The sequence below is a fragment of the Dreissena polymorpha genome, chromosome 2 (assembly GCF_020536995.1).
Source record: "Dreissena polymorpha isolate Duluth1 chromosome 2, UMN_Dpol_1.0, whole genome shotgun sequence".
NCBI classification, from domain to species: domain Eukaryota; kingdom Metazoa; phylum Mollusca; class Bivalvia; order Myida; family Dreissenidae; genus Dreissena; species Dreissena polymorpha.
Window position 1 is genome coordinate 66185062 of NC_068356.1, and position 13305 is coordinate 66198366.

The 13305-nt window shown below is 35.9% G+C and overlaps 1 protein-coding gene across 3 annotated transcripts in view; it reads right to left on the reverse strand.

The window, feature by feature from the left end:
• Positions 1-400: 400 nt before the first annotated feature.
• LOC127867404 (protein sidekick-like) overlaps positions 401-13305 on the reverse strand; it is a 76579-nt gene continuing 63674 nt past the window's right edge. For all 3 annotated transcript variants that reach the window (XM_052408521.1, XM_052408522.1, XM_052408520.1), the window contains 5 exons: positions 10862-11041; positions 9975-10109; positions 9111-9285; positions 7914-8064; positions 401-6835 (listed from right to left, as the gene is read on the reverse strand). In XM_052408521.1, coding sequence (XP_052264481.1) covers positions 6401-6835; positions 7914-8064; positions 9111-9285; positions 9975-10109; positions 10862-11041 — 1076 coding nt within the window. In that variant the 3' untranslated portion in view covers positions 401-6400. The remainder of the gene's footprint in view (positions 6836-7913; positions 8065-9110; positions 9286-9974; positions 10110-10861; positions 11042-13305) is intronic.

Here is a 13305-nt window from a genome sequence, read left to right on the forward strand (position 1 = left end):
AATTCTCAAAAGTATTTAACCATTATTTTATGTACATGTTTTTGATTAAGATACAGTAACTTATGTATAAGTTGATATGTAGAAGAGCATGTATATAACCTAAGTCTAGTAGGCGAGCTCGGTCATTGGACTGCTAGACTACAAATCCAAAAGGGGCGGGTTTGATTCCCAGTTTGACAATGTTACTTAAGTGGTGATTGGACACGAGTTTATTTCTATGACCATTTTCCCCTTACCCTGATTCAAGTAGGTTAAATGTCAGGTATTTTACTCTTTGCGCACTCAGTATTGGTAAACCAGAAAAGTGAATTTTGGATAACTGACAGCTGTGGCATAACTGAAATGCTGCTGAAAAAGGCAATAATTTCCAAAAAACAAACAAACAACGAAGACACATAAATTCCTGCTCAAATAAGGTTTTATTCGATTAATATGACAAAGACATGATCTACATGTAAAAAATCTAATATGGTGTATTATGGATGCATTTTATTTTCAAAATATACATTTGAGAAGGTGAAATACATTTAATTATCATGATCACATCACAGACTGTTCCCACAACTTCTCGCTAACTACAAAATAAAAAATAATAATTTGTACACAAAAAGGAACACATGCATTACACAGCATGTTGAAACATTATGGTAACTAAAACATGTTCTAAAGACAGTAAAATTGTGTGTGTGCATGTTTCATAAAAGTGATCTTGTGACAAGTTTAGTTTAGTCTAAACTTTGTAGCTTTAAACAATGTGTTAGGCTGTGGTCCATATACAATTTGGGGCTTAAGGTTTGGTCATAATTATGTGCAGCCTCATACAAAGATGGGTCTTCTGTCATATGCGGCAAAATTTAGCTCAGAAGCTATGCTGTACACTAATGAGACCACAGAATTGCATATCTTTATGGCCAACGGAGAAGCTCCTGATTAGACTGTGGGAATACACAGGCTGATCTAAAGCTAATCTTAACTCATATTGCATTAGACCCATTTTCGCACAATACAGCTTATATACAATTTTGGGCTGCCAAAATGGTCACAATTATGTCATAAGGCCTTAAGAGGGGGTTTACTTTTCTTAATTAAGTTTCTTACAATATTTTTCCCTAAATAAGAAATATTGTTGTTTCCCAACAAAAGTGTGCACCATGAAATATAGCAGAAACCAACAATCAAGGATATGTTAATATTGAAATGATATGTCAATAGCACTTCAAATACATTACAAGAACCTGAAAAAAATGTGGAATGTTTACTAGAGGATATGTTTCAGGCAAGGAACAATTACTACAAACTGACAACATACAAATTTGTATAATACTGTATTAATTAAAACTTATGTTAAAACTATTCACAACCTTGTATATAATTGAAGAGTAACATGTTGAGTTTAACTCCTATTTTTACTATTACGGCACATAAGATCTCAATCCTAAAATATACTTGAGTCTATACAACAAGTCCCATACATAGTTTCTTTGATAGTAAAATAAATATGAAAACATTTAAAGACCTTTTCATGTAAAAGACAAAACATTTAATTTAAAAAATCACTTCATTATTAGTACAGTGTTGCCACTACAATGGCCCTTAAGAACTCACCTGAGTTCACAAAATTGACCTGTTGACCTAGTTATTGGAAGCTTGTGACCCAGATTCAAACTGAGCCTATATTGTTAAAATATTCATTTTGACCGAGTTTCATCAAGAATGGATGAAGAATGCGCCCTCTAGAGTGAAGAAAAGATTGGATGAAGAATGCGCTCTCTAGAGTGAATAAAAGATTGGATGAAGAATGCACTCTCTAGAGTGAAGAATGCGCTCTCTAGAGTGAAGAAAAGATTGGATGAAGAATGCGCTCTCTAGAGTGAAGAAAAGATTGGATGAAAAATGCCCTCTCTAGAGTGAATGCCCTCTCTAGAGTGAAGAAAAGATTGGATGAAGAATGCCCTCTCTAGAGTGAAGAATGCGCTCTCTAGAGTGAAGAATGCCCTCTCTAGAGTGAAGAAAAGATTGGATGAAGAATGCCCTCTCTAGAGTGAAGAAAAGCTTAACAGTTTACCACTTAGATACTTATTTTGATGTGTTTGTAGTCCCTTAAAATGAATATTTAATAAAAGACCTTTCTTACTAGATTCAAGTTTTAAAGGCTTCATTACCAACCCTTAGATACTGATGAGCAGCAAACAGCATAAAACCTGAACAGACTGCGAGTTACTCGCAGGCTGTTCTGGTTTGATGCTTTTTGCATACAGCCATCTTCACTTTGCCTTTGATCGGGAAAGGGTTAAAGTTGATGACACCTGATACATGATGGTGGACAAAGGGTGACCACCACAATAGCTCACCATGATCACTTTGTGTTTTTGTGAGCTCATGAAACTGACAATACATGCAAATATAAATTCAATGTATTTTATGTTTATAACTATTATGTAAACAAAAATTTAGCATTAAAATAAATATCGTATTTGGCAATGAATAATAGGCTGAAAAAACTGTTCATTATATATGTATTTCTAGGTCAAATTGTAACACCCAGTATTGTTTGTATCAATTACATTTAACTATAATTATTAAGTCAGCCGTGTTTAACAATTCATTTTGGTCTTACTCGCATTTTTATCATATAGAATCATCATTTGTTCATATCTTATTTAGCCAGCTAATTTATTTACACTTTCATTTTGTTCTCAAATGAAGACAGACAATCCTCTCATTATGCTTAAGTTCGAACAACATCATGCAAAAATGGTTCTTATGCCATATCGGGGCAGCAAAGCTCCAGACCAGCATGCTCAATTGTGAACTCTGGTCAGGGCTACCCTGTCTGCTAATGACAGCACAAAACCTTGCATTACTTAACCCTTTGCATGCTGGGAAATTTGTTGTCTGCTAAAATGTTGTCTGCTGATTTTCTTAAATTAGCATTTTCTTCGATTTTTTTTCTAAGACCACTATCAGGATAGCAAACAGTTTCGATCCTGATGAGACGCCACGCTTTGTGGCGTCTCATCTGGATCCAAGCTGTTTGCAAAGGTCTTCAAAATCCGGTTCCAGCGCTGAAAGGGTTAATAGCGGACATCATAGCTCCTCACCAGACTGGCCACATATGGCATTAGAACCAGTTTTGCAAGATAGGGATCATTTTAGATTAAATCTATAAGTTATGTACAATATGACAGATTATATCTGAGATATACAGACAGCAAAAATGCACTTGCCGAGCTTTCAGAGATTAAGCATGCACAGGTATATCATTACTTGATGGTGTCGGTGTTTGTCAATTCTGTTTGGCACATCATCTTATATGGATGGATGCATATTATCTAAGGAAATGGTACTCTTTTAAAATACCATAAGAAAACATAATTTAAATACTTTTTTAACAAGGGCTGTTTGTAAAACATGCATGCCCCCATATGGGCTGTCAGTTGTAGTGGCAGCCATTGTGTGAATACGTTATTTGGCACTGTGACCTTGACCTTTGACCTTGTGACCTGAGAATTGATAGGGGTCACCTGCCAGTCATGATCAATGTACCTATGAAGTTTGATGATCCTAGGCATAAGCTTTCTTGAGTTATCATCCAGAAACCATTTCACTGTGTCGAGTCACCTTGACCTTTGACCTAGTGACCTGAAAATCAATAGGGGTCATCTGCGAGTCATGATCAATGTACCTATGAAGTTTCATGATCCTAGGCGTAAGCGTTCTTGAGTTATCATCCGGAAACCATTTTACTATTTCGAGTCACTGTGACCTTGACCTTTGACCTAGTGACCTCAAAATCAATAGGGGTCATCTGCCAGCAATGTACCTATGAAGTTGCATGATCCTAGGCCTAAGCATTCTTGAGTTATCATCCAGAAACCATCTGGTGGACGGACTGACCTACCGACATACCAACCTACCGTCATGTGCAAAACAATATACCCCCTCTTCTTCGAAGGGGGGCATAAAAATTACATAAAAACTTGGTACATATTACTCAAATTTAAATGGGATACTAGCAAAATCAAAATAAAAACAATCATCAACATTTTTATAAATATATAATTATAACAGATAATTGGTTTCTGTAGGAGAAAAACCTAAAACACACTTTATTCACCTTCACTGTATTCATACAAAAGATAACAGTCAATGAATGATCAAAAGAGTAACAATCTTAAAGACTTTTATAAATGTACATGCAAATTTACAACAAATCTGAATATAAAAATATTCTAAACTATGTATATAACATGCAGCTGATTTGACTAAAAACATTCATGATATGAGCCGCGAGAAAACTGGGCATAATGCTTGTGCGTAAAGTGTCGTCCCAGATTAGGCTGTGCAGTCCGCACAGGCTAATCAGGGACGACACTTTCCGCTTTTATGGTATTTTTAGTTTCAAGGAAGTCCCTCCTAACCGATAAACAAGTTAAGGCGAAGTGTCATCCCTGATTAGCCTGTGCGGACTGCACAGGCTAATCTGGGACGACACTTTACGGACATGCATTAAGCCTAGTTTTCTCAAAACAAGGCTGATATATTGCAGACATAATCAAATATGTATACAACTCAATTAGTGCACACTTAGAAGTGAAAAAAAACCTGTGAATACATAATCAATCTGTTGGATTACAAGATAAAATAAAGATAAAACACAGTGATGGTGTGTTAATAAAGGAGATAGGGAATATTTAAAAAAGAAAATTATAAAGAAAAAAATCTTTAAAATTGATAATAAATTTGTTTATTGATTTATTTAATTGTCTACATTGGTTTACTAAAATTATTAGTAGTAAGTAAACATTAATAAAACATGTTTTAAAACCCAACTTCAGAACATCCAATTTCTCCGTATTTGTACTTAATTCTAAGAAATACTTGTATTGTTTTATAAATACCTACTTAAACTACAGGTACTTAACATATTGAAAGAAATTCATCCCCTGTTTGTAAATCTCATGTTTATATTTCTGCACATGAGATGCAAGTCCTCTATGTTACCTGAATAATATATATTGGTCCGTATTCAACCACCCATTCTTAGCCTTAAGAATAGGGAATAGAATTAGAATCAAGAAAAATACGTACAACGAGTGAATATAGACAGGCTACCAATGGTGATTATGTAATTATCAAAATGTTCTTCATGAATAATGATTTAGATAGAGGTGGTTAATTCCAAGTTCGACTCCAAAGTAAAGAAATTCTCGAATATTTCAATTTAAAGAATGTTCTTTATTCTCAGTCTAAAGTCTAGCAATGGGTTGGAGAATGGGGACCCTGGAAGTATGTGTTGAATTCTGTGCAGTATATCACATTATGCACTAGATTCAGCTTGTATACAAACTGTTTTGCATAGGCTACCAGACACGGCTTCATGTTTCATTATCATAGCAGTCACTTTTTAAATTTCAACACTACACGAGGCACTTATGTCAAAACTGAACACAAATTTCTTCAATGGCATCGTAACTTGACCTTAATTTTCTAGTGTGCCACTAATGGCTCCTCAGCTGATGAGATGTTGTGTTATTTTATTTAACCCTTTAAATACGTATGTTGACGCATTTGAAGTCCCTAAGAAGGTTAAATTTAATTAAAGACCCTTCTTTCTAGATTCAAGTTATAAAGGCCTTATTTCCAACCCTTTGATACTGATGAGCAGCAAACAACATAAAACCTGAACAGACTGCGAGTTACTTGCAGGCTGTTCTGGTTTTATGCTGTTTGCACATAGCAAGGTTCCCAGCTTTTTGTATGAACAAAATTCCATGATTATTCCCTGATTTTTTCCTGATGGAAAATAAAAATTCCAGGATCATTATTTCGACCTATTTCTTGTTTTAAACACCCTCAATAAATAGCAATTGCAGACATAACTAAGCTACATGTATACTACAAAGCCACCATAGCCACGAAGAGGAATTAATTTGCTGTTTTAATTTACCAAACAAAATTCCCTGATTTTTAACTGAATTCAGGAACTTTTCCCTTATTTCCTGACTTTTCCCTGACTGAAAAAAGTGAGTCTTTTTCCAGGTTTTCCCTGATTTCCAGGTTGGCTGGGAACCCTGCATAGCCATTTTCACTTTGCTTCTGAGTGGAAAAGGCTAAAATTTTCCTGACAACATATTTGTACGTAGCAAAATAGCTTAATAATTCTGGTCCCAATCGAACACACCATTTCTATTCAATTCTAACATGCATTATTAAATTTGTCAGTGTTTTGGCTTTTCTCACACGCAAATTAACATAACATATTGTTCACACTGTAATATAAAGTTGAAGCTAGGCTCCTGCATAATAGCTCACAAATAAATGCCAGTCCATATAGTAAATAATGTCAATGAACGGCACAAATTTCGAAACAAAATCAACCTCAAGATTGTTTTTTTCATCATACAAATGATGAAAAACCCGGAAGTGGTGCCCGGGACCCTGCTGTATTGTTCAACATGATCTGTCCCCCATTGAGACTATATGCATAATGACTACTTTCCGCTTCACTGTCAGTGTACTGATATGCATTGAACGACGAATTCTCGTTCTGATTTGGCCACCTGTTTTGATTGTGATTGTTAACACCACCAACTGCACCACCCGTCGCACCGTACGGGGTGAGAGACAGGTTCGGCCTGTGACCCGTAAGGCCCGGCTGCCCGCGTGGGTTGCCCGAATGGTTTCCCAGGTTACTCGAATGGTGTCCCAGATGACCCGTGTAGTTAATGTTGCTCAAGGAAGAAAAGGGTGGTGGTGGTGGGCTGGCTGGTGGTGGTGGTAGTGGAAGATTGTCGAGACTGTCACTGTCATCATCACTTGCCTCATCGCTTGCCTGTGAAGAAAAAATGTAAGAATTAGTGACTTTTATAGAAATAGCTGGCTTGTTTAATAAAAACTTTTGAATTCATGACTGTAATAGTATTAGCCGACCTGTTGATAAAAAACGTTGGAATTAGTGACTGTAATAAGCCTCTTTCTCTGAAAACTGGACTTTATGCACGTGTTAAGTGTCGTCTCAGACAAGCCTGTGCAGTATGAACAGACAAATCATGGATCACACTTTCTAAATAAACTTGATTTTTGCTGAGAAGACCTCCTCTTTTCAATGAAAAATACCATATAAGGGGAAGTGCTGTTCCTGATAAGTCTGTGCTGACCTCACAGACTCATCTGGGGCCACCCTTCAAGAATATGCATTATGCCAGGTTTTGCCAATGGTAAGGCTCATTACTGGTCTGTTAAGTAAAAACATTGGAATGAGTGATTGCAATAGTCACTGTTTAGACTAATTGATATGGACCTGCATTTCTGCCATTACATGTAAACAAAATGGGGACTTAAACCAAGCATGAAAACACACCATTCTCTTTTCTAACAATACAGTTAACACTGCAATTGATATGTTGTAAAAATGTTCATTTGTATAAATTATTCATTGCCCATTTTCTGTAGAAAAACAATGTACATTTTAACAAGCAGAGAAAGAACAACGAAACATCATATTAGCTTGTAAGTTACATTTTCATGAGAGTTCATGCAGTGAAAACTCTAGAAATGTATTCACATACACGTACATAAAATATACCCAATAGACCACTGAAAAGTAGTTATGAACACAATTTATGCAAAAACAATAAGGAGTTAAATTGTTTAATCCTTTATCACTCTGATACAGTTAAATATTTTGACCCTTTTTAGTCCCTTAGAAAATACTAAAAAAGTTTTTAGTCCCTTTTCTTAATAGATTTAAGCTTTAAAGGCTTCGTGTCAAACTCTCGGACTCAGATGGACAAAACAGCATAAAACCTGAAAAACCTGTAAATCACTCGTAGATTGTTCTGGTTTTTTGCTGTTTGCATTTAGCCACTTTTACTCTGCATCTGAGCTTGAAAGGTTAATTCCAAACCTACCTCAGTTGCAGAATCCCCGAGATTTGAGGGTTTCTCACTGCAGCTGCTATCATCATCGTCATCATCATCAGGTAGTGGTGGTTTCACTGCTGATGCTGTGTCATTGTCACTGTCGTAACTCACACTGGCAGGGCTTGGGCGCGGTGGAGCCCTACAGTCAAAGGGTTTGGTAAGTGATGAGAGACAATTAACAAGAAAACAATCTTTAAAATGTTTAATATCTGTGTATATTGATTTATTAAATTCTCTTTGTTGGTTTACTAAAATTATTATTAGTAAGTCAACATCAATATTAGTCAAGGCGGTGATCCCAGCTTTATTCTACTATGTGTATATGTTGTTTCATATTGTGTCATACTGTTTTGTTAGTTGGTTACTTGCCATAAATAAAGGACCACAAACGTGTGTACTGCATGAGCAACTGGAGTTTCACTTCTTAATATTGGGAATTCTTGTTTAGAGATGAAGAAAATTATTCTAGTAAGGCTTAGAAAACCTGAACCAAAATCCTTAGAGGTTGACATTTTTTGTATCCAGATATAAGTTTATGATCAATTATATCCAAACGCAACAATAACAGAACCTATAAGTCAAAGAGTCCAGTACGTAGTGAGAGATATAAAGACTTCTCAACTCGTGATGAAGACATTAAACTTGTTCTGGGGAAATGATCTTAATGCATGCACTTAAAGTGTTGTCCCAGATAAGCTTGTGCAGTCTGCATATGCATATCAGGGACTTCACATTTTGTTTATATAGAATTTTTCTTTAAAGGATGTCTCTTTTAGATAAAAATCAAGTCTTTGCAGGATAATCTGGGACGACACTGCACACATGCATTAAGCCCAGTTGCAAAATTTATCTTGTACATCTTAGAAAACCTGGAGAAAAAAACTTAGTGGCTGCCTTTTTTGTGAGTTGAGGGAATAAACATAAATCTATCTTATCCATACACAACACTTACATGTCATTCTATTCACGCCATCATTTTATCTGTTTTCAGATGATCACTAATATGCAGCATGAAAATTATGCATTACACTGTACATGATATCTAAATGTCCTGTGAAAGCCATTTATTTTGAAACAAATAAAATCCAGCAATTTTTACTTCCTTTATGGAAAAAATTCCAGATAATAAAAATTCCCATAAAAAGTCACTTAAATAAACACAATTAGCAGTTGAATAATACTAACCTGGAATATATGGTATTGACAGCCCCATTCGGTCGAATGCCCGCATACTTTTGCCTGCGGGAGGCTGTTGATTGTCGGTTCATTTCAAAGTTGTTGAAACCGCCCTCCTCTGGCTCTGATGCAGCGGGGGCGAGGTTTGAGGTAGAGGTTGCCCCCGTGAATGTCTTCTGCATAGCTGTAAAATAACAGGATGTAATTAATATGAGCCTCATTCTGCAAAAACGGCCCTTAAGGCAGGCGCATAAAGTGTCATTCCAAATTAGCCAGTGCCATCCTAACAGGCTAATCAGGGAGAACACTTTCTGTCTAAACTGGATTTTTGTTAAGAAGCCACTTCTTTTAAACAAAAAAGTCCATAAAAGCGGAAACAAGCAAATTCATTGAACCCCCGCCAATATACTTCTGGACACAAAAGTGTTATATTTGACACTCAAAAAAGCATTTTTTCAAGATACAAAGGGCCATAACTCCGTTATTAACAGATGGTGTACAATTCCATTTGGTGTGCATCATCCTCTTTGCCATATATATACTCATACCAAGTTTCAATGAAATCCGCCAAAGCACTTCCAAGATATGGCTCCGCACACAAAAGTGCCGGACATACGGACGGAAAGACGGACAACGCCAAAACAATATCCCTCCACCTATGGTGGGGAATAATTACTGTCCCTGGTTATGTTATGTAGGTACGGTGTAGGTTCATCTAGGGGGGCACTTTACAGCTATGCATTTAGCCCCATAAAAAAGCTTATATATTTTATATGGTGTTAGGAGGTTTATGTTTCATCGGGAAAACTTGTTTTAAGTATAATGATCGTGAAAAATAGGTTCAACTATTCAAACAGAAAGCCATTGACTTACATGACTTGCGGGCCTTGTTCCTGCGTGATATGAGACAGAGCAGTGCTATGATGACCAGGATGATGATGAGGCCTGCCATGGCAACAATCACCAGGAACCACCACTGGTCGTGGAATGCCTTGGCAGATGCCACCACTGAAACAGAAAGAACACTTATGTCTTACTCATTGAACCAGTTTGCATGCTTTTTGAGCCAACTAAGAGAGATAATTTGAGTCTTGTTCTGAGAAAACTGGGCTTTTTGCATGTGCATTAAATTAAGTGTTGTCCCTGATAAGCCTGTGCTGTCTGCACAGGCTTATATGGGACGTCCCTTTCTGCTTTTATTAAGTGTTTTTTTTATATGGTCTCTTCTATGGAAAATCCAGTGTAGGTGGAAAGTGTCCACCCCTATTAGCATGAGCAGTCTGCACATGCTAATCTGGGATGACACTTTACGCACATGTATTAAGCCAAGTTTTTCATTTAGCAGACGCCACCACTGGGACAGAAAGAACCCTTAGTCATTGAACAACTGTTTGTATGTTTTTTCAGCTAAACAAGAGAGATCCATTACAGTGAGTGGTAAAGAGATAACAATTTAAAGGCCCATCTGCTCAAAACTTAAATGGACACTTAGGGTCACAGCCTGTTAACTTCAAACCCAAATAAAATTAAATAAATTTTTAAAGCAATAATATCATCAAAACATATGAATACTATTAGAGCATACAATGTGTTTACCATAAACAAATGTATTAAACAGTTAACAATTACGTCATATAAAATAACTCAAGTAAAAATCTCCCAATCTGGTTTTTGTGGACGACATGTTATGCACATGCATTTAGACCCATTTTCCCAGTGTTTCTTTCATTCATTGAAACCAAAAAAATTCACCTCCCTACCTGGTTTTTGTGGTGCAGGGGTCCTGAAGGACACGGCTGCCTCACTCGGGGGACTCATGCCCTTGGAATTAAGGGCCACTACTCTGACCTGGTATTCTCGGTCTGGCGTGAACTGCAGCAGGTTCAACTTGGCCTTAGGCTCAGAACCCACCTGGGACACTGTCTGCCACTCCCGGGATTCTGGCATGACAATGAAGTAAGAATTTGAAATATTAGAAATTTTTTAATGATAAAGGAGTGCTATTTTAAATACTTTGAATAATAAAGGGATTTTATCAACTGTCTATATTGCTCGCTCAGCTAATATATAGCAGTAGAAAGAATCAATAAAAACACTATACTTAAAAAAAAAATTGATAATAATTTATTCCTATGCAGTGAAGTGGTGAACTATATTGGCTTAATAAGACAAGTAAGACCCGTGGGTATGAACAACAATTTTTTAAGAAGCTTATTTATATGGCTTTCAAAAATCATTTAAATACAGACTTTATCAGAGACTTAACAGCAGTCCCATTCCTTCTAAACGTTTTTGAAATAACAACAGGCACTCCATTTAGTTAAATAAACTCAGCTTGGACAGACAGACTGACAAACTCAAATAATATAAATATTCCACATATTTGGCTTTCTCCCTATGCTGAGTTTTGTCAACCTCGCTTATGAACTATTTAAGTTGTTACAGAATCCAGATTTTAGTTTTCTTTCTGTTTTTTGTTACAGTTTTAATTTTATCTGACAAACAAAATGAAACAGCGTGCATATTCCCCATGTGGTCCTCTATCCACATACAGATTGCATCAACATAACGAAAGCACTTTTTGGGTTATTGCAGGAGCAACATTTTTCAAATGGATAGACTGACCGACACAGACACCAGTAGGGGACTTATAAAGTACATGTATGTCTTTATGACCTAGTTATGGCTAACAAGAGGACACATGAACTGTTGCAGCCAGGATTTGGTCATTTCTAACATATATACATCTTTTAAATCAGATTTTCAGATTGAAATATAATCCACAGTCATTTATGTCTAGTTAAAAAAAACTATGTTCAGGCAATATCTAATAATTATGTAGTTCATTTTCAAAGTCAAAACTCACATAAGTTTATTTAAAAAAAAAAATTAAATTAAACACTTCTACAAGTTACTCTATGTTGAATATAAAATATTAAATTGACATGCAGAGCTGTTTGGATGAATTTGACAATATGAAAAATAAAAGAAAATATGTGTTAGTTAATGAAATTTGCACAAGACATGTAACCATTGGCATGGATTCCACCACATGCCATTTTTGTCCCAAAGCTAAGCTGTTTATGAGCATGGTTGACAAACGACCTCTACGTTTGACCTTGACCCTGGAGTTAATGAGACAGCTGATACACGCGACACTCATTCTACTTATGATCATTACTTTCAAATGGTATGACGAATGACAGGTACAAACTGGACAAGCAGTTTTATGGCTACATTTTGACCTTTATCCTCTAAGTGTGACCTTGAGCTCTGAGTTAGAGAGGCCGTTTTTTAACTCAAAACGCCTTCTCGCCATGGTGGGCAATAGTGGTAAGTAATTTTAAAATAATATAAATAATCAAAGACAAGCTGTTTTGTTGCACAAGTTGAACATCAAACTCAAGTGTGACCTTGACTTTTTCGGTAGGGAGACAAGAGTGTCACATGTAACACGTTGACTTATGAAGCATTGCATTTCTAAACATTTATTTTATATCCCATCTAAATATGATAAAGTTATGGCTAGGACAATAGAGTTCAATGTGTTGTATGACCCACTTTGACCTCCAAGTGTGACCTTGACCTTGAGTAATGCAGACGGGTTTTACATACAACACGTCATCTTATGATGGTATACATTTGTGCCAAGTATTTCAAAATATATAAATAGAAATTTTCAAACTGTTTAAGGCAAAATTTGACAGATAGTCTACTGGACAGACAGATAGACAAATGGACCCTGTGATTGCTTTATGAAACTTTCTTCAAAGGGGGGACCGAAAACATCTAGATCCGGCATATGATGTATAATTTTGTACAATTACTTAAAATGTTATAATTAAGCGTCATGCACATGTTGCATTGGTTTTTACTGACTAATGAGAAATTACTTTCACACGGATGTATTCAAGCAGTAACACAAAGACTCCATCACTTATCATGGTCACAGACAAGAACGCTGATAAAATTAAGACAATCTCAAAATTATTTTCTTTTGCAATTATATTTATTAGGCAGATTAACATTTTTCTGTTTTTAATTAGGAAGTCAATGTTGCCAACAAGTCTGACCTTTATTACAAATATGGCACTAATCAAACTATGTGTTGATCTATGTCTTTAGAACATTATATTATAAAGCACATATTAATATATAATACAGTTTGCATTGAAGGTCAAGGTAGCAGTCTGAATGTTTAATG